Genomic DNA, 22,428 nt, shown 5'->3' on the forward strand with positions numbered 1-22,428 from the left:
AACTAATTATTGCATTAAAGTGAGTTTTATTAAATATATATTTTTGATCTGAATCAATAATTTTTTTTCATAGTTAAATTCAAAACAGACGAAATATAAATTAATTAGAAAGTTAAATTTATCTTGTATCAAACTAATTTAATTTCCATTTACCAAAACAAAAAATAGTTGAAACAAAATTATATTATTAAATGTATCAAAGTTTATGTCATTCTTAAAATATTAATAGAATTTCTGTTTCACCAATTCTTTACAGAGTTTCAAACACAAATCAAAATTTTTTGGATAAAATATCACCTAAAAGCCTGAAATACAAAACTACCACAAGAATAAATCAACTAATTTTTGGAAATATATTTTTGCTGCTAAATCTCTAATTTATCCTACTTATATGCACCTTATACACCAACTAAAATTTATTGGATTTTTCTACAATTAAAAAAATTTCACCCCAAAAACCAACATCTGAAGTAAAAAAAAGGAAAAGGAAGAAGGATACGAAAAACAAAAAAAGGAACATCAAATAAACGTAATAATTTTATACCTCAACTCTTAAACGCTAAGATCACTAAATTGTAAATTTGTACTTAAGTGTTTAAATTTTAAGGTGAGTATTTCATAACTTATTCATACAAACTTATTATAAATTGTTAACTTTTACAGGTTTACACTGAGAAAATACATAAATAAGGAATCTAGTAATTTATATTTTAAATATAAGTTGTATAGAAAAAATTTAGCTTCAAGCAACTTCAAGAATAACAAAAAAAAAAAAAGAAAGTAATAGATTAAATTCTAAAAAACAACCACCCGGAACAATAAAAGAAATTTAAGAAGAAAAAAAAAAACAAAAATTATATAAAATTAAAGTCATTTGCTTTCTAGCAAAGAGTCACTAGATTTTAAGTTCTAAAAAAACGCACTTACACAACACCCTCAATTCACACACACACCCTCAATTCACACAAACAACCTTCAAGATGACTATGAGTACAAATAATTGCGAAAGTATGACCTCATACTTTACCAACTCCTATATGGGTGCAGACATGCACCATGGTCACTATCCGGGTAATGGTGTTACCGATCTCGATGCCCAACAAATGCATCACTACAATCAGACACCAAATCATCAAGGCAATATGCCTTATCCACGTTTCCCGCCTTACGATCGTATGCCCTACTACAATGGCCAGGGCATGGACCAGCATGGTGTCTACTCGCGACCCGACAGCCCTTCGAGTCAGGTGGGCGGTATGCCGCCTTCGCAGGCGAATGGTGGTCAAATGGTCGGACAACAACAGCAACAACAACAAGCTCAACCTCAACAGCAACAACCATTAACTGATGCCCTTCAGCAACATCATCCGCAAGTGACGCAACAGGTGACAACGCATCAACATCTGCAGCAACAACAGCAACCTGTCGTTTATGCCAGTTGTAAACTGCAAGCGGCTGTCGGCGGTTTGGGTATGGTGCCTGAGGGCGGTTCACCTCCCCTGGTCGATCAAATGGTGGGGGCACATCAAATGAATCCACAAATGACAATGCCACATCATATGCAACATACACAAGCTCAGGTGAGGGCAAATAATTGATTTTTCTTATTTAATACGATTATTTCTATTTGGCTCTTTGAGTTTAAGATTAGGGACAAATTGGGAAAATAATAAAATAATTGCTGTTTGAATTACTTCGAAACAAAATCTCACAATGCCTATGCTAATGTTGCCTTATTTTCTTAAACGTATTTTTTTACTATAATAGATATTTATTGCAAATTAATTCGATAACTAATTAATAGTATATAAATATTTTCAAAAATACTTCAAAATTTTATGAGATTTTTTAAATATTTGAATTTTTTTGATAATACATGGGGAAGCTTGAGGTCTTTTGTATAAAAAGGATCATATTTTTATTTCAATATTTCGCTACTTTGTTGTGTTGCATATTCCAGAAACATTTTTAATACTGATTCAAAATATAATAACATTTTGAACGTAACAAACAACAAACAAACAAATTAAATCAATTTTATCATACCCCCTGTCTACACTTGACAAATATTTATCATAACAATAACTGTTATGATAAATTTGTTTGTTGTCAAGACAAAGTTGTCTGAGCAAAAGCTCAATTTTGTAATAACGGAGCAATAATACTAATAAATGGAGACTATACTTGAAAATTTTGTATCTTGACAACTACTTTGACCAAGGCGAATTTATACAAAGTGGAGTCAGTCAAACTGCTGATAATTTTTTTTTTCGCTTTTTGGTTCTAACAACTGTCAAAGCTTGTTTTTATATTTAAATATCTACATATTCTAAGCTTATTAACAAAATATTTATTGTTTACATAAATAAGTAAAGTCATCACTATTCAATTATCTAGTTTAAATAATTATTTGTTTAATTTTTCATTTTGGTTTTTTGACATTTGTTAAGACCAATCGTTGTTTTTGTTGAACTGACACCACCTTGTATAAATTCGCCTTGTACTTTGACGTTTATCATGACAAAAATTTATCAAGTATAGACATAGGGATATGAATAAAAATTTTACCTGAAGGTAAATATTGAAATTAAAATATAAACGTTTGTATAAACAGATCTTTAAGCTTAAGATTTGTTTATATAGTATTATTTTAAAGTTTAATAAAAAAGGTTGAGTTGGAAATATCAGCTTTGTTTCGATAAAGAAGCAAATAAATATCAACATTTTTTCATTACTTCATTAAATTTATTTAGTACGAATAGACTAATTTTTATTGTTTCCCTATATTTGTTAAACCCTTTAATATAAGATCTAAATTATTATTATTTTTTAATAGATTGTTATTTTAATTTTTATTTTAACGCTAATTTAAATTAAGATTATCTATATAAACTTGTTTCTGTTCCGATTGAGATTTTTGATATCCCAAATGTTTGTGATCGGGTTCTATTTGTAATTTATTTAAATCTTTAAATAGTTTAAGAACAATTTTATTCAATGCCCGATCTTGTTTGTCCTATTCCATTTTAGTTGGGTTACAATGATGTCGGAGTACCCGATGTTACGGAGGTAAGAATCAGATGTTTTATTTATGTAAATCTAGAGTATACATTGTAAATAACCCTTTATTTAAGATTTAGTTTTAACATATTTATTATCATAAACTAAGTTGTAGTCTTGTTTAATTTACTTTTGTTTTAGTTACTCTAGTAGTATGTATTTTATGTTATCCCTTCAATAATTTCCATTATACTAATATTTTTATTTTTCATCGATCTCAGGTCCATCAAAATCATCACAACATGGGCATGTATGGTCAACAACAAACCGGAGTACCACCTGTTGGTGGTGTACCACCGCAAGGCATGGGCATGCATCAAGGTCAGGGACCACCACAAATGCATCAAGGACATCCTGGTCAACATACACCACCATCACAAAATCCAAATTCGCAACCATCAGGGATGCCTTCGCCTCTGTATCCCTGGATGCGAAGTCAATTTGGTAAGTGTCAAGGAAAGTGATCGACAATTCCACGAAACGTATTAAGTGGAATTTTTTTTTCTTCTACAAAAACAGTAGTTGTTTGAGTGTAGTTAGCGAGTTTTATTTAGGGATGCCAAATTTATGTTTTACTAATGAAAACAGTATCTTTTAATTTGGGATACATGTATCTTGGGTTTTCTTTGCAAGTAGATTCTTTAATGATTTTTTTTTCAATATTTTGAAGTAAAATTTACACCGCATTTAGAAATGTTGTGTTAATTTTTTAAATTCTTAGTAGTGAAGATCTACTGTATTCATATTGGTAAATTATACCATTTTCTTTTTCAGAAAAAAATGTATTTTCTCAGTTCTTTCTTATAAAATTGTATTTGTTGTACTATTAGGGATAAATATGATCTCAAATTAAAGATATTTAAAATAAATACGTTAATATTTTGTGAGATATAAAAATATTTGAATTTAAATTATATTTTCTACCAAATTGTACAATTTTCAAATATTTATTATGATAGCTCTTGAAATTACCTTTAATACTATTACTAATTTTTAGTGATTTCAAAAAAAATAGTTTTGTAAGCAGAACATTTCTAGCTAAAAGCTTTGCAGTAAAATTTTATCTATATTGCATTAAACAGCTTTAAATATTTGATTATAATTTAAAAATAAACTAAGTTGGCATCCCTAAAGTAAATGTTGTTGTAAAGTAGTTTGATTTGGAATTAAAGTAGTATTTTTTTGTTTTATTTGGTATTATTATTTTTTATTTCTTTAAATGAATTTGAAAAACTTTTAAAAAAAAATTGTTAGGAAAATTTAAAAACAAATTCTCAACATTTTAGTAAAGGTTTGCCAATAAGTCTGTGAATAGCCCTGCTCTTCTCACATTGGAATTGTATAAAATAAACAATTGGATCTAATTGGAAGTCACATGCTAAGGGTTTGTGTCATTGCTAACCTAAGTGTGTGTAGTTTTTTGAATTTACGCTAGAGGTCGCTTGCGATATTAAGTTTCAGGGGTGGAAAATTAAGTAGAGATACTACATCTAAACTATCTAAAAAAAATAAATTAACAAGGCAAAAATGTAGCAAATTTTTGAGTTTTGATGAAAAATTGTTTATAAACATTTGCATTTGACCCAAAAATATTAGTTTAATTAAAAAATGTTTATGTCAATAGGAAATCAATATCCTTAAGAATTGAATGATAATAAATTTGGGTTAAATATTTTTGTTAAGTTTTCATAGTTTTATGTACAAATTTCTTGATAATAGATTTTTGGTATTTTGGTATTTTTTTCATTTAATAGATTTTAGGACTAAATTTACTGTTTCAGAATCTGATGCTAATCACATTCGCTCTGGGTTAATGATTCTCAGATAGATTAACAATAAAATCTTAACTTAAAGATACCTCTAACTATAAGTCTTAATATTGAAAATTCTAACTGAAATTTGTAGTTAAATTTTGTAATTCATGATTTTTAAAATGATGACCTATAGTCAGTGCTAACTTTAAGTTAGGTTTTTATTGTTAATATGGATTAAACAGTAAATTTTAATTAAAAAGTTTGTATTTATATGGCTTTTTTGAGAGTGTTTTGAAATTAAGTCTATTGCTATTTAGAGGTCTTTATGGAACGTCTATGTTAACAACTTCTTCAATTTTTTTTAGTATCCAAAGACATTTTTTGGACTATAAATGCAGTTTTTAAACTGAATACATTCGATCCAACATATTTGACCTTAAATGTAATTGCGTTTAATTACAAAATTGCTTTATTTGTTAAGCTATATTATTTAATCGTAAAACGAAAAGGTCGACAGACACTCCTTTCCAACACTTCCCTTTAACTTGACAGTAAATAACCTTGACTTAAACGCAGCAAATTTAGCACAGACCTTGATAGTAGACATTAAAATTTATGGGCCTTTACCAATCAATCAATAGATTTGCAAACTACAAACATTATAAATGACGACAGAATACCTGACATTTGCACAAAACGAACAAAAGAAAGCAAGAAAACCAATAATTGTAACGTTTTTGCGAAAATTCCTTCAAGGCATCGCAAAAACAAAAGTGAAATTGTTAAAGATTTGTAACACGCAAAATAAAGGATTCTAACGAAACAGGATTAAATTCAAAAAAGGATAAAAGCACACACACAGAGATAGGGTATGAAATAAACCTTAGACAGGCAGATTGTTTTCAAGTCAAAGGATATTGCTTGTGAGAAAGGCGGCCACACAACTAATTTAAATTGTCTACACTACAGTTTTGCAACAAAGATTTCAAGAAAAAAATTAGAGCGTTACTAATGCCTGGACTTTAGTTAACAGCATGTAAAACATGTTTGTCTCAGAAATTCTGAAATTATTTCACCAAAAAGTTATGTAAAATGTTGTAATGTTTACATATGCAGAAACTAAAGTGTTTTTAAGGAAATATCCTGATGACATTTTCCAAAAATACTTGTTAATTTTTTTTCTTGTCAAATTCAATGAATTTGCTGACCATATGTTGGTAGAAAACATAACAACAATTTGAATATTTCTTATACAAAAAAAAAAAAAAAACATGATGGTGTGTTTTATGTTTTATTTTTAGTTTGTTGTATGATCCTGGCTACAAAAAGCATTTGTTTGTGTAGTTTAGTTTTCGTGTTATATTTGGTGTTGTTGTTGCTAGATTGAGATGTAAAGCAAAATTGATTACAGCCATTAGTTACACGTTATGTGCTGCAATGGATGCCATCAATTTATTAATCTTTGGAACACGACGGTTCGCGTTTTTATACTACAAACACAATATTTTGTTTTTCTGGATTTATTTATTTTTTTCTCTCATTTCATTTATTTGTTTGTTGCTGTTTGTTGTCCAAATACAATTCCATTCATTCATGTTTTTGTAGTCTTTTTGCAAAAAAGCGCTTTGGCATATTCTCAAGTTTAACAGTGGAAAAAGCACGCATTGTAAAATGGTTGAAAATTTTGTGTTCAAACAGCCTCCTCTTGGCTGGCTTTAAGGTGAGAGTTGACACTAACAATGGAAATTGATTTATTAAAACACTTTTAACTAAATAATTTCATTAAAGTTGTCCTGATCAATTACTTTTACGACACACCAAAACAAGCAATTTTCAACGAAAACAGATAACCTAGAATAAAGTTTTTTAAAATCTCCAAAAAAGAAACTGTTCATTGTCAGTGTGCACGCCTATTAACCAAAAAAATTAATACAAAATCCTGTATACAGTATTTTCATTGTACAAACCACAAGCAGTCGTTGTGAATTCTAAACACTGTGGTTTTAAAACTACTAAAACCAAGCAAAATCTCCCTATATTGCAACTCATCGAAATGACTGACTTTACAGGCCCACTGTATTTTGTCGTTTATAACCACTTAACGCCTGTTTAAGTTGCTTGTATCCATTAAAATTATAAATGACCAGCTATGGTCTCCAATATCACACAACAACAACACAAAAGAAGAAGAAGAGAAAAACACAGATACCCACAGTACAAAAACACTAAAGTTCTATAAACGTGACTAAGTTCTAAAATATGTTTGGGCCAACAAATTTAAAAAAAAAATAAGCAAAATATTAAGATCCCTTGAAAGAAAAGTTAAGCTTTACTTTGATCTAAGGTCACGATTTCAGACAAAACAATTCCAAGTGAGGAAGAGAAAAAACCCAAAAAAACAACCTCTACCTATTTTGAATTAAGATGTTCAAAGGAATTAACAAACAAAGATTAAGTTACTTTTAGTGGCAAAAAAAATTATGAAATTTAAAAATAAAAAATCTAAAAAAAATAATAAAATCAGCATTTCTTTTTATATCCTTATATTTAAGGATACTAGTTTCTTTACTCCTTTTTCTGTATGTTTTTTTTTATATTCATACTCTCATGTTGAGGTCATAAATTTGGTTTTCTTCCTTAAGCGACATTCAACAAATTTTCGCAACAAGTGTCTTGTTTTATTCCATTTTTTTTAAGCCATAATCATTTCCAAGAGCAGGAGCAGCAGCTAGTTATGTTTGTGGTATGAAGTATGAAATAAATTTGTATGCAACACTTGGAATACAAATATTACGAAATTGTTACATGCAGTTTGCTTATTTTTTTGTGCTCATACTGATAATGTGCACATGTTTTAGATATTAAAGGAAAATAATATTCACTACTAGACAGCGAAACATATGTGGAAATAAAAACTATTGTATAAAATAATATTTATAATGGAGTCACATTTTTGAGTTTGTAAGGATTATTATCAGGCAACAATAAGAGTTAGTAAAACATGAGAAATATTTAATAATTTAAATGGATTTTGTGTTAATAATGTGAAAAGTCTGATTTAAAATTATTATGAAATCATTATCGAATTGATGATTCTAACTGTTGTTACATATCCCCCCGCCTATTTCTATGCATCACAAATCATTACAAAAGAAGCCCCTAATTGCGTACATAGAAAATTTAACAATTGTTACAGTGGATGTATTATTAAACATTTGTGTTGCTAAATTTCTTTTTATTTCGACTGTATTCCATTTAATATTGCCCAAATCTCTTTTCTTGGCTCCTTAACAGGATTTATACTCATTTCCAAAAAAAAAAAAAAAATAATAGAAGGAAGAAAAAACTATTCAAAGTCAACTTCAACTTTTACTTAAACTTTTCAGCGCTATTTTTCTGCAACAACAAAATCATCATCAAGCCAAAAAACAAAAAACTTTTCCTAGTGCTTTGTCAGTATTCTGCTTCCTGTTTTCACTTTGTCTCTCCTGCAGCTGTGCTGAGTATTTGGTAAAAGTTTTTGTTAAGGATTTTTCTAAAGCGCGCTAACGTCAAGGATCTGCTCAACGAAAAGACAACAACTACTTAAAAAGACGATTTTCTAAGCTTAAAACTATGCAAAGAAAACTAAAGTGACGTGAATGTCTTAAGAAAATTGTATTTTAAAATAGTAGAAGGAGAAGTAAAAAACGATATAAATTGTGAAGTAAAACAATGGAGTGAACATATTTAGGAGAAAAAATGTGCACACAAGAAGTTTAAGTAGCAAAAGGAGGTTTAGTTAAACTTGGCAGTTATATGACTGAGATCTAGATTTTGGTTTCAAAGTTATAATTTTAATAATTTGTGTTTCTAAAGAGGTCCATGAACAGGTATTGCTGAGATTGAGAATGTTTGTGTTTTGTAGACATTGTATTATGAAAATTCGAAATCGTTTTGATTTTGCGAATGGAACACTTATTAATCCAATGAATTTGTTCAACTCCATCTTTGATTTTTCAGTCATTTGCAAATGTATATAAATTATTTTAGGATATGTAATCTTCCGTTAAGCTCTCGCTGTTAAACTGACTACGAAAAACTGCATAATATCCATTTTAATATATTTTGGAAACTTTTATTAAACTACCATATTGTTGAGGGTATAATACGTTTGTGCTGTTGTTTGCAACGTATTATATTTTGGCCAAATACTTACCTAAAAGTATACTAATCCATAATGAGTGATAACTCTCATATAGGAACCAATTCTAAAGAACACTTTAAAGCCACTAAATCTGCTAAAATTTGTAGTAATGACACGCAATTTTGTAAAGAAAAGTTTAATGTAATTTTTAGATTACACCTCCAAATGTATAAGGCCACTTTTGAAAATTATTTAATAGTTTCTTTGAAACCTTTATTAATAAATAGTAGAACTGTAAAGATTGTTCGATCCTTAATGTTAGGTTTATTAAATGACCTATCCTAAGTCGCGCAATTTATATTCCCAAAATTTTTAATATTTTCATTTGGTATATTCTCGTTGTAGAGTATTATATAGTCGGGCTTGACCAACTATACTTTCTATGTTTTATTTGGCAAGATATTACTTAAGTTGAATTATTAAGAAGACATTAAAGATAACGAGGAAAGGGAGGAGAGAGAGAGTTGTAGGGGCACCATCATAATGGTTTTAAAAATTTATATATTAAAATTATTCGCAACTTGATGATGCTATTGTTTATTGTTTCAAAACAGCCATAACAACAACCATTTGGCTATTAGGGAAAATGTTTTGAAATTCAAGTTTAGCCAATTTTATTAACTTTTATTTCCGTTTCCTTTGGCTCTCTTGCTACACTTAAGTATGCGGATCAAAAGATAATTTTCAACTTGCGTGAAGATGTTGTGAAGATTTTTTTTTTTTTGGTTGGGCGGGGGGGGGCGTAGTTATAAAGTATTTGAACTTTTTTGTTTGTCGCCTTTGCAAAACACTCAATGAATAACAAATAGTTGAGACAACCAAATAAAAAAAAGTGTGAAGAGCAAATTTAATATAAATTTAAACAGCCACGTGAAAAATTTTAAAAAAATATGACCATAAAATTTAAATTTGCAAACAAATATTAAGGATATTCAGCTAAAAGCTTGGTAAGCTTCTTCATATTTTAATATTTTCTTATAAATTGTGGTTTTTGAAAGCCTTTCAATGGATGGCTTTGAACTACAAACACACCCATAACAGTTCGATAAAATGGTTTTATTCTACTTGCTTAACATGGCCAATACAAAATTCACATTCATATGGCCAAAATTCATAACATTGTGCAGCAGCAAGAACAATTCTTTCTATTTCTTCTACACAAATACAATAAAACAACATTCTCTATGTGTATTTGTTTGTGCCTCACTGGACGCTTCGCAATGGGACATGGGCTTCACATGGCATGTTTTAGTCAGCTGTCAAATATTTTGACATGGGTTCCACAAGCTGAAAATTCCAAAATGGTAAAATTTTGTTGTTGTTATAGCTGTTACTGGTTACTGACAATACAGCAAATATAAATGAAATAAAGAAACTAAAAAAGAATAGGAGCCAAACAAACAACTATTTTCTTCATTAAATAGAGATTTGATAACAAATAAAACCTAAAAGAATGATTAAAAACTCTTAACAATTACTGCATATTTTCGTTAAACAATTTTTTTACCACCAAATTATTGGTTTTTCAAACAGGTTAAATTAGAATTTAACCCCTTGTTTTAAGAAACAATAATTAAAGATGCATATAATTCCCTATAGATGTGGAAATAAGTTAAGACCCTTTCAAAGAGCCAGTAATTATTTATATTTGACTCGCTAAGAAAAAATGTTAATTAAAACAATACTTTTCAGTTATTTAATCAAATTTGTAATAAAGTTTTTTTTTTATTTTTTAAATTTTCAAACAAACCCCCAAATCCCTGGAAATTTAAAATAGCAACAACAAATTACTAAAAATTTAGTAAAAAGAGTTTTTTTAGCTTTAACCCTTCCTTTCATTTTTATCCTTAATATTTTTTTTTTTTTGGTTTGACTGACAATCTCCCTTTAGGTTTTTTTTTGTAAAAAATCTACTGTATTTTCAAATGTGTTTTTTCGACACTCTTCTAATATAAAGTTTTACTTTGTGTTTTTGTTGCTGTCGGGTTTTTTTCCATAGATATTGTATGGTCAGACACTGTCAAGAGCCATCAAACCATTTTTGCATTTGTTACAAATTTTTATATATAAGTATTTTTTTTTAGATGTGCAAAAAAATGTTACAAGGCAGAAGTGGGAAAAGTTAGCAAATAAAAAGGGGCCTCACATGGTTAGAAAGATGAGAATCATTTCGTACATATAAGCCTTGTAATCCCATTCAAATGTCTGCCCGAAACCGAACTTTATCGACCATAAAAGCCTGATTTAAACATATCCTCACAAAATTCTGTCCGAGTAAGTTTTATGTTAGAGGAAATAAAACTTAAACTGAGCATAGCTCCCACATAAGCACTACTCCTGAATATTAGTTAAACTTTCACAAATCCACTATATTTATATCTGTCGTGACAAAATTAAAACCTGATTAGATTCGTATATACAAAAATTACTCTAAATTTTACGATAATTCGTAATAGTCCATAATTAGTGATAGCTCCCATATAATGTTGACTTCCGAAAAACACTTTAAAAAACAATTCATGAGCATTTATTACACTATGCAACAAATGAAAACTTTTGGAAAAACACACCATCATGACAGTATAAGTTCGACTCTACTACCAAAGGGTAGTAAAACCCTATACTCAATTTGTTCATTTTGGTGACCAATTTTTTTTTTATGGACCTCCAAAGATTCTGAAAATCAGTAGGCCCTCAAAAAATGGTGTCATCAGTTTTTGGCCAACAGCTAATTCAGACTTGGTGATATCGCTTAACTTTATATGGCAATAATATAGCTAACAGTCCGCCAAACAAATGTTTTTAACATTTTTCCCCAAAAAATTGCTTTTTCGTGCACTTTTTTGAAAGAATATAAGAAGAAAATTTTTTTTCACTTTTTCTATATATATAAAAATGAAATGGTCCATGTATGTAATGGCATCACGTGAGAACGGCGGGAGCGATTAGGCTAATTTTCAGGAGATGGTTTGTAAAGAAAAAAATTCAAAAATCCCGGGTAAAACTCGGATTTTACCCGGGATTTTTTATTACCCGGGTAATAAAAAAGCTCCCTAAAGTATGCAGTACAAATTTAGATATTTTATTTGCAAATAAATAAGAACAGGCAGGTTATATAGGTTGAAGAAACTTGAAGAACTAACATTAGTAAGTGCTACCGGGAGAAGCCGGGCGGGTCAACTAGTTTATAATAACTTCCAGGGACTCCTAACTTTTCACTAGCAATATTTAGCAAAGTCTTGTGAACATATCAAGGCAATCTGAACATATCTAGGCACTCTAAATATCTCACAAAAATCACTTTATACCTCAACAATTGCAAGTATCAAATAGCGATTTATATTTAATTATGTACTTTCGACAAATAATGTTGTTTTTGAAAAGAATGAAATAAGTTTTCTTCCTCAATTTGATTTATTTCATAATTTAGTATTTTTCAAGGGCCACACCCATAAAAGTAGGCGTATTCGAAATCTACAAATAAAAATTCAGACTTAAATCTAGCACTTACATTTTTCTATTGCTGCTGAAGGGCCTTAATCATTGACTTCCCTGGCTATGAAGGAAATATTCATGATTTGTGTTAGGAAGTATCAGCAGCAGTAGATGGCCAACAAAAAAGTTAACATAACAGCTGAAATGTGTCAAAAAACTAAAATGAAAGTTCTTTTTTTTTTGTGGAAAGTTGACTTTTGGGAATATCATTCGGTTTGGAAGCACTCGCTCAAAAGATGAACAAAATTAAACAGAAAAAAAAATATGGAAAAATATTAGAATATTATTTGGGTACATCCTAAGAGAATTAAAATGATGTTTTCATTTGTTACTGCTTCTTTTTTTTGCTAACAATATGTGTGTGTGGTCTGCTTTCAAAGTCTCCAAAGGCTTAAGAACATTTTTTACTATTTTTAAATAATAAAATTGATAAATCTGTGATGTTTTTTTAACTGGCAATCTTTTTTTTGTTTCTTATTATTTTGTAATCAAAATGGAGAAAAAAAATCTTTATTATATTTTAATTTCTTAACTTTATAAAGATTTTTTCCCCTGTTTTTTATGAATTTAATAATATTTTTTTCAACTAAAGGAATCCCCACTCTGGCTTTTATTTGCACAAGTCATTTTATGATGATTTGGCAGTTTTTAGGTTTTTGTTAAACAAAGTTATGGAAAGAAATCTCTTAAAGATGTTTGGAGTAGTTACACGAGAGGTGTGAGTGAGTATGTGCCTCATGGTTTCATTGTTGGGTTGTTTCTTGATGACATTACAAATGCCACACACGAATTTTTATATTATTTCTTTTTTTGCTTTGTTTTGTGTCTTTTTTTGCAAAATGTTTCTGCTGTTGTTGTTGGTATAATAAATTTATAAACATTAATAATGTGTGGTTTCTTGTGACCATTTTGGTATAAATGTTTGTATTCTGTAGATACATTCGTTTGCACATACTGAGATTCATTCGTCGCGTACAATAATTGTGCTGAACAAAAGTCTTGATAGAAGAATGTACGTTCGTTCATTTCGTTGCTTTCGGAATGACAAAAGAACGCCGTTTCTGAATTTAGCAGGCATTATTTTTTTTTTCATTTTAGTTGTTTTGTGTTCATAAGAGAATGATTTTGTTTCTTAAGCTTGTAATTTCCGCAATTATAAAAACATTTAGTGAATTCTTTAAGAGGTCTTTTTTTTGTTTGCTCTTTGTGCCACAAATCATTTTGATTGATTTCAATTTTCTTTTGTAAAATATCATCATTGCACTCAGGTCTACATACATACATATATTGTACAAATGCAATGGCAAATGAAAAATTTTCAAAAATTTTGAAATTATAAAATTTTATTTTGAAATTTGAAGAAATTGAATTAAAATATTAAAAAAAATCGTAATATAAAAGCTATAGAACATTGTCAGGAGTTAAGATTTTTCTCTTGATTTGTCAGCCATGTTTGTTAGTTACAAACTCCATTTTTTGTATTATTCAGAGAAAGTTTAGGAAAGTATTATGGTTGTCTATATGTTAATATTTAATCTAGATAAAAAAACAATTATAATTTCTTTTGTGTTTACACCAAAAACAAAAATAAAACAATGAACAAAATGTTATTTTATTATAGTTTATTTTTTTGACATAAAGAATAATTATACTAATGACGAAAGATGGAAATTGATAATATTCCTAAATAAAAACTAACAACAAAAAACTGTACGGAAGTAATTATATCCATATAATTGTTTTTTTGTTTGACACACAAAATCTACATAAAATATTAAGAAATGTAATGTCAACCGTGAGATTTTCAACTCAAATATTTTGAGGTTTAATTTGGTAAACTTTGAGTTTTTTTATTTCACTAATTTCTTTGTACACAAAAGGTTAATTAGTGTGTAATCGAAACAGAAGTCAAAACTTTAAAAACCACAAATAATTTTTTGTTAAAATCCCACCAACAAAAGAAGTTAAAGAAATTTGATTTGATATGAGACCACGCCAAAATGTAATCAACTGAAAAATGTAACAAATTTCGTTTGGAAAAAAAATCTCTTTTGAAATGTATGAAATAAAACCACTTCCTGTTTGATAAAGTTTAAACTAAATGAAAAAACCAACTGAATCATAAAAATGTTCAATGGTTTTTTTGTTGTTGTTTCTATTTCTATAAGTTTTCTCCTTAAATTTTTCTATGATTTTTTGTGATTTTTTCTTCTATTTTGTTAATGACATGACCGAGCGCGCGAGCATTGAAAAGCACAGCTTTTTGGTGCTCTAAATGCCTGTCTATCTTGTGTCCATGACTGACTATCTGTCTGTCTGTCTACAACCTAAGGCGGCCATATTTAATCATTGGTTGATGTAAAAAAATGGGATTTGTAGCAAACTTTGTGTACTTTTTTTTTGTTCTTTCTATTTCATCCACTACAACTTATATTTTGTTTGATTTCATCTGTTTTTGCTGCTGCTTATATTCATTATGTGATTGTAAATAGGCCTTTAAAAGAATGTTTTCTTAAATTGGGATTTCGGAACACTTGTAACGCTTAGAAATATTGATTCAGAACCAGCCACAGAATCTTTCGATTTATTGCCATCCGTCAATGTAATGAAATAACTCCTAGCCCCCATAAAATGTTTCTCCCGAAACGGGTCTATATTGGCCATAAATGTTTGAATTCCTTATAAAATTAATTCTTCCCATTATTCTCACACTTCATAATGTTGTTTTTTGGTAAAAAAGGGCAAAAAAGGAATCTGCATAAGAAAATGTTACTTTAAGTAAATCTGCAACAAATTGAATTATTTGTAATGTAAGAAAGAAAGTATTCATTCTCTTACCTCACTGTTTCTGTAAGCTGTTTTTGGTCTATGATTTGTTTGAATTTATATTTTTGTTAAGTTTAATATTATTTTTTTTTGTATTTGGTTTAAGACGATCTCCCATGGTGCTGGTGCTGTATATGATTTGGATTTGGTTGGGTTTTTTTTGCAGTTTTTGAATGAAAGCATGCCTGCCTTAAATACAGTTGATAAATTACGCAAAATCTTATGAAAAAAGAAACCAAAAAAACAACAGCAGCATTATAAATATGAGTTTTACACCTTGAATTATTTTTTTTTTCGTTCGAATACGTCGTTGTCTTCTGTATATTTTGTTATTAAACCTCGGTCGGTAGTAGTAGTAGTAGTTGTTGGGCTTTGTTTTAAGCGCACAGGGGGAAGGGCCGTCATAAGCAAAATTACATTTTAATGACTTTGGTTTTGAAGATGACCTGTAAGAAGAAAAAGAATCTTTAACACAAAAAATAATAATAATAATATATTTCCACATGGCGCAAGGCGCCTTTAACGCGTTTATCATTCTGCTGTTTTTTTTTTGTAAAGTTGTATTTCTTTACTTTTTTTTTTGGTTTAGCAGTTTCAAACATAAAGTGATAAATTTGATTAAATTGATATTGTTCATCAAACTTCAAACGCTGAATATGTAAAAAGCGGCCTTAATTCTTTTTAGATGAGAAAAAAAGAAAATAAAACTAAACAAATCTAATAACAACAAACAGGTCTAATGAAAAATTGTTTTAAACACCGTAAATTGCTCAAATCATATAGACAAGATCTTTGGCCAACAACTCACACGCATTCGGCTAATAAATGGTCAAAAAATTACCTTCAAACTGGGAAAAAATAATAAATAATTTCTATTAAATAAAAGACGCACGAAAATTGTTATTAGAAAGAATACCAACAACACATATTCATACAAAAAATACACTAAACCAATTGTGGAATAAAAAAGTTTATATAAATTATTTTTGTTTTTATACATGTAATGTTTTTTGATACGAAAGCGTATTGTAATTAAATAGCGATTAGGCCACCATTTTTTATTAAAAAAAACACACAGAAAAAATAATAATTTTTACCAGTAGTTTATTTTTTCTTCTTCATACCTTTTATATTCTCCATATTATTAAATAAAGTTGGCCATTGGCCATGTTTGGTTGTAACCAAACCACCACCACTACTGCTGACTGGCTGCCACGGGTTTTGATAATGAAAGTCTGGCAAATGGGTGCGTTTTGTAGTTTGTTTCCAACTTAAACTCAAAGGAAATCATTAAAAATAATTATATTTTATGGGTTTTGCAGTATAAATTAATATTGCTTTTTAATTATGGTAAAATTAAATATAAAACAACATCAACAAACAAATACAATTAAAATAACATATAAGAGTTTCAAAAAATATGTATATGTATTGTATTGTATTGTATTAGACAAATATTGTAGTGAGTTTGTAGCTATATTTATTTCGAATATTTTAAAATTTGCAATAGTTTTAAGCAAATAAGTTGAATCATACATCAGTCTGTTTATTGAACAGCTATTTTTATACCCTTCACCTTCGTGAGAAGGGTATATATAAGTTTGTCATTCCGTTGGTTATTTCCACAATATAATTTTCCGACCCTATAAAGTATATATATTCTGGATCCTCATAGATAGCGGAGTCGATTGAAATCAACTGCCGAAAGCTCTCAAATAACTTACATACACGATTCATACATTAATATCTCCGGAATTCTTCCGGCTCAGTTGCTATTTAAAATCGAGAAAATCGGTTTACAAATGGCTGAGAAATAAGGAAAAAAACCAGGACAACCTCGATTTTTTACCTATCTCTGTCATTAATATAGACAATATGGATATCTAATGATAGATATTTCAAAGACCTTTGCAACGACGTATATAAGACCATATTAAGTTGGGGCTACAATGGGTCAAAATCGGAAAAATTTTTTTAAAACGAATTTTTTTTTTCACCAAAAAATTTTTTTTATTAGTTTTAAAAAAAAAATTTTAATTTAAAAAAAAAAATTTTAAATTTATAAATTTTTAAAATAAAAATACAAAAAAATTTTTTTCCAAAAAATTAAAAAAACAAATTCGGAAAAAAAAAATTTGTTAACTAAAAAAATTTTAAATTTTTATTTTGAAGTATAATTTGGTGAAGGGTATTTAAGATTCGGCACAGCCGAATATAGCTCTTTTACTTGTTGTTTATTATTTGTATTGAAAATTTTGGATGTAATTTTGCATTTCAATGCACAATTCATTAAAAATGCATTTCTTCAATTTCAAGATAAAAATAAAACGTTTAAGCTTTTCTGAATGAAGTCACAAACTCAGATTTTTTCAGTTTAAAGTTAAAATGAGGTATTTATATGTTTCTCATTCAGTATGTGACATTGAGAAATACTTATTAATCTATGACAATCTGGATCGTTGTGAACATCTAAGTCGTCTGCTTGAGTAACATTCGCTCACTTCCATTAACAAAATATATATTCGGTTTCAAAAAACAAGGTGATAATAGCAGAAAAACAATCAGAGTCAAATTTATTTCTAACTACAAGCTACACAGAAAAAACAAAAATTCAAATCCAATTACAAAATTCATAAAGTCAATTGAATATTTTATTGAAATGGGACCTATCACAAAAATCACAAAATCAAACAACAAAATTTGTAAATATTTTATTGAAAAAAAAATTTTTTTTTTCTTATTAAAATATTTTAACTATCAATGAAACATATTATTTGAAATTCCTCATAAAATCAAACAATATTTTTAATAAAACCATACAAACAACTAATTGGTTTTGAATAGATTTTCAAACAATATTTTTTATTAAATCAATTAAAATATTAATAACATTTAAATTCAAAATCAATAAATATTTTAATTAAATATTATAATATAATATTTTCTATAGAAACTACTGATATACACAATATTTTCTATAGAAACTACTGATATACACAATATTTTCTAAAGAAAATACTGTTTTACACAACAGTTTCTAAAGAAAATACTGTTATACACAATATTTTCTATATAAAATACTGTTATACACAATATTTTCTTTATAAAATACTGTTATACACAATATTTTCTATAGAAAAACACTGTTATACTCAATATTTTCTATAGAAAAACACTGTTATACTCAATATTTTCTATAGAAAAACACTGTTATACACAATATTTTCTATAGAAAGACACTGTTATACACAATATTTTCTATAGAAAAACACTGTTATACACAATATTTTCTATAGAAAAACACTGTTATACACAATAGTTTCTAAAGAAAACACTGTTATACACAATAGTTTCTAAAGAAAACACTGTTATAGACAATAGTTTCTAAAGAAAATACTGTTATACACAATATTTTCTATATAAAATACTGTTATACACAATATTTTCTATATAAATACTGTTACACACAATATTTTCTAAAGAAAATACTGTTATACACAATATTTTCTAAAGAAAATACTGTTATACACAATATTTTCTAAAGAAAATACTGTTATACACAATACTTTCTAAAGAAAATACTGTTATACACAATATTTTCTAAAGATAATACTATTATACACAATATTTTCTAAAGAAAATACTGTTATACACAATATTTTCTAAAGAAAATACTGTTATACACAATATTTTCTAAAGAAAATACAGCTACAGACAATATTTTCTATACAAAAATACTGTTATACACAATAGTTTCTAAAGAAAATACTGTTATATACAATAATTTCTAAATAAAATACTGTTATACACAATATTTTCTATAAAAAATACTGTCATACTAAATATGAACTAGTTTCTGCCAAACTTACGGACTTTCCAGCAAACGGGAATCCAAGGGAATTGTTCACCTGTGGGAAGATAAACCAGTTTTCACATTCATCTTAATGAAATTCAATCGTCTTACCATTTATGACGTATTCTCCCAAATTTCTGTCATAGGTAGCTATGGTACGGTATTCAGGCAGCCGTTCAAAACCTTCATCTCGTACAGCTCACTTGGGTCCAATAATCGTTCCCTTTGTAATATAGGAAGATTAAAACGTCTGCAATTATACCGGAAGGTTTAACAATAATATAATAAAGAGTTTTAAGTTCATACATACTTACCAGTCTAGAAACGTGAGGAGCTATTGAGCCCTTGAACTCCAAGTCTGTTTCATGAAGACCAAAACATAAAAATTGTGTACATATGTAAATATTTTTTTTCAAAATATATGTATAATTTATTTTTAATTTACAGCTGTTTGTCAAAATTCACTACAAATTTTGTTTTTGTTTCAAAGTAAACAAAAATTTTTTCAATCATTTAAAAAATTGTTTGATTTTATAAAAAAATTCAAACAAAATTTTAATAAAGAAAATATTTTGTTATGTACAAGTGTTGTCTATTATTTTTAATATTATAAAAATGTATCACAAAATGAAAACGTACTTGATTTTATGTACATTATGTTAAAAGATTTACAAAACAAATAGACGTTTCCCATTATTAAAAAAAGTTGTTAGCATTGTTAACCAGAAAATTTGAAACCAATTAAAATATTTATAAAACCAAATAAACTAAATAATAAAATACAAATCTGATTTTAAACATGCATATGTTTGAAAATATTTTAGTCATAATTTTTTCTGTGTAATTGAGAACTTAGTTTAAATTAAAAAATTAAATATAGACAGTTTAAACTTTTATGTTTGCCCTTAAAATGTTGTAATAAGCTCTAAATACTTTCACATAGTAAAATTTTAGTGTTTTCTCCTCTTCAAATCATCTTGAAAAAATGTTTCAAGGGTTTTTGTTTTCTCAGTCGTGGTTGTCATTATCGTGGAATTGCCCATATGCACACATAGTTTATCAACTTGTATGGTAAGTATAGGGCCCAATTCCGAAAAAAACCTTAAATGCAAATAGATCTTCTTACAGTTTTAACTGTACTTTCTTCATTGTTATTATATTTTTGAGGTAAAACAAAAAGTTTGCCATTAAAAAACATGTTGTAGCTTTAAAAGATTTTTTAGCTCAATTATGCGAATTTTACAAAAATTGTTTAGCTTCTGCAAAAATTTCTTTAAAATTATGATTTATAATGCAGTATTGATACTTATCTTAATTTAAATGCATAAATTTAAAAACAATTTTCCGCCAACTACAAATATACATACATTCAGCATTATGTGTTTTTAACACCAAAAAGCTTTGAAAGTCATTCTTCAAATATCACCTTGTTTTGAAAATTGAAAAATGCACTCACAAATCTTGAAAACATTTAAAGGTGACACTTGCATTCAATCTTGATTGATGAGCACTTGTCTAGTAAGCGTGCAAAGTGCATCATACATTCATTCGTTTTCCTTTACTCTTCTTAGCTGTTTGTATATTTATGTTGTAGATACAAATTTAAGGTAAATTCAAGAAGAAAGAAATCTTTTGATAATCATCAGCTAGTGTGCGTGTGTATGTATGCCAGCGTTTTTTTTCTAATTCTAGGAGTGATGGTTTAATGTGCAGCAAGTCTTTAATAAATGTTTCTAAAGGCAGTGCGTATAATTATTTAACGTTTTGATTTAAAATGAAACAAAAAAGAAAAAAAAACAGACAAGGTTGTATAAGTTGCAATACAAAGAAGATTTTTTCTTCATTTTATATTTTGTTAATTTTATATTTTTTTGATCATGCCTGTGCTGTATTTGTATGTATGTATCTGTGGGTATGATGTTTGATAATGAGCATAAAATCCCATTTTGGATACACAACACATGTTGAGAATTTGACAAGTACAAATGCCAAAAAGGGGATTCAAAACAACAACAACAACCACATTTCAAAGAATGGTTGTTTTTTCTTTTCTTTAATTTTATTTGATTTTTTTCCTTATTTTATTTTAAAAAAAAGAAAAGCATGTTGCTGTGTTTTTTTTGTAATATCTTGAAAATATATTTTTTTAAATAGTAGTTGTTGCTGCTTATTTTAGTTGGCTTGTGATTTCAATTTAGTTTTTAAAACATTTAAAATAATTTTGTATTTTTTTCTTTTCTCTTTATCAAACAACAGAACGCAAACGTGGCCGTCAAACTTATACTCGCTATCAAACCTTGGAACTGGAGAAGGAGTTTCATTTCAATCGCTATTTAACCCGCAGAAGACGCATAGAAATTGCTCATGCTCTGTGCTTGACCGAGCGACAAATAAAAATCTGGTTCCAAAACAGACGCATGAAATGGAAAAAGGAAAACAAAACCAAGGGCGAACCCGGTTCAGGAGGCGAAGGTGATGAAATTACACCGCCAAATAGTCCACAATAAAACTGCTTACAACAACAACCACAGACATTATAATAAAATAATACAAAAAAGGAAAATACTAAAAAAAATTGAAAATATTATGCATAAAACAATAGTCTAAATTTTATATATTTTCAAAGGGTTTTTATAACTAAAAATTATCTATCTTTTTTCATAGAATTTAACACAATTATTTTGTTTTGTTTTAAATTAAATTTCATAAAATTTTTATTTCCTCTGTAATTATTCTAACTTTTTTTTTTGCTAAATTATTACTTTGTCTTAAAATACAATTTGTTTTATTATTATTTTAATAATTTTTATATGTGTAAAATAAATAAGTGAACAATTAAAAATAATAGTAAAGTAAACTCAAACAAAACCAACTCATGTGACCTCAAATTTAAATAAGTTATTTAATATAAAAAAAAGCAAAAAAGAAAAAAAAAATAATTAAAAGAAAATTAATAATAATTTTATTTTAATAATAAGTAAACTATATTATTACAATAAATATTAAATAAAACAAAACCCCCTTAGAATTAGAATTATATTAAATTAAATAAAACGTTACTTATAAAACCAAAACAAAAAATTCAAAAAAAAAAGTTGCAATGTATAAAATTTAATCAATATGGTGTATTAAAATAAATAAACAAACAAACAAAAATCTATTTATATTTATAAACAAAACAAAATAAAACTAATTAAAGAATAATAATTAAAATGTATTAAATTAAATCTAAAAAGAATGAAACAAAGAAACCT

At 27.7% G+C, this 22,428-nt stretch overlaps 1 protein-coding gene across 4 annotated transcripts in view; it reads left to right on the plus strand.

Moving 5' to 3' along the window:
• Positions 1 to 21,762, plus strand: part of Antp (Antennapedia) — a 252,502-nt gene extending 230,740 nt beyond the window's left edge. For 3 of the 4 annotated variants that reach the window (XM_065515054.1, XM_065515053.1, XM_065515055.1), the window contains 5 exons: positions 257 to 607; positions 664 to 1,580; positions 3,031 to 3,069; positions 3,282 to 3,504; positions 21,431 to 21,762. In XM_065515054.1, the coding sequence (XP_065371126.1) occupies positions 981 to 1,580; positions 3,031 to 3,069; positions 3,282 to 3,504; positions 21,431 to 21,681 (1,113 nt within the window). In that variant the 5' untranslated portion in view covers positions 257 to 607; positions 664 to 980 and the 3' untranslated portion in view covers positions 21,682 to 21,762. The remainder of the gene's footprint in view (positions 1 to 256; positions 608 to 663; positions 1,581 to 3,030; positions 3,070 to 3,281; positions 3,505 to 21,430) is intronic. The other variant, XM_065515056.1, reaches the window with a different exon arrangement.
• The last annotated feature ends 666 nt before the right edge of the window (positions 21,763 to 22,428 follow it).

Source organism: Calliphora vicina, chromosome 1 (genome assembly GCF_958450345.1).
Source record: "Calliphora vicina chromosome 1, idCalVici1.1, whole genome shotgun sequence".
Lineage (NCBI taxonomy): Eukaryota > Metazoa > Arthropoda > Insecta > Diptera > Calliphoridae > Calliphora > Calliphora vicina.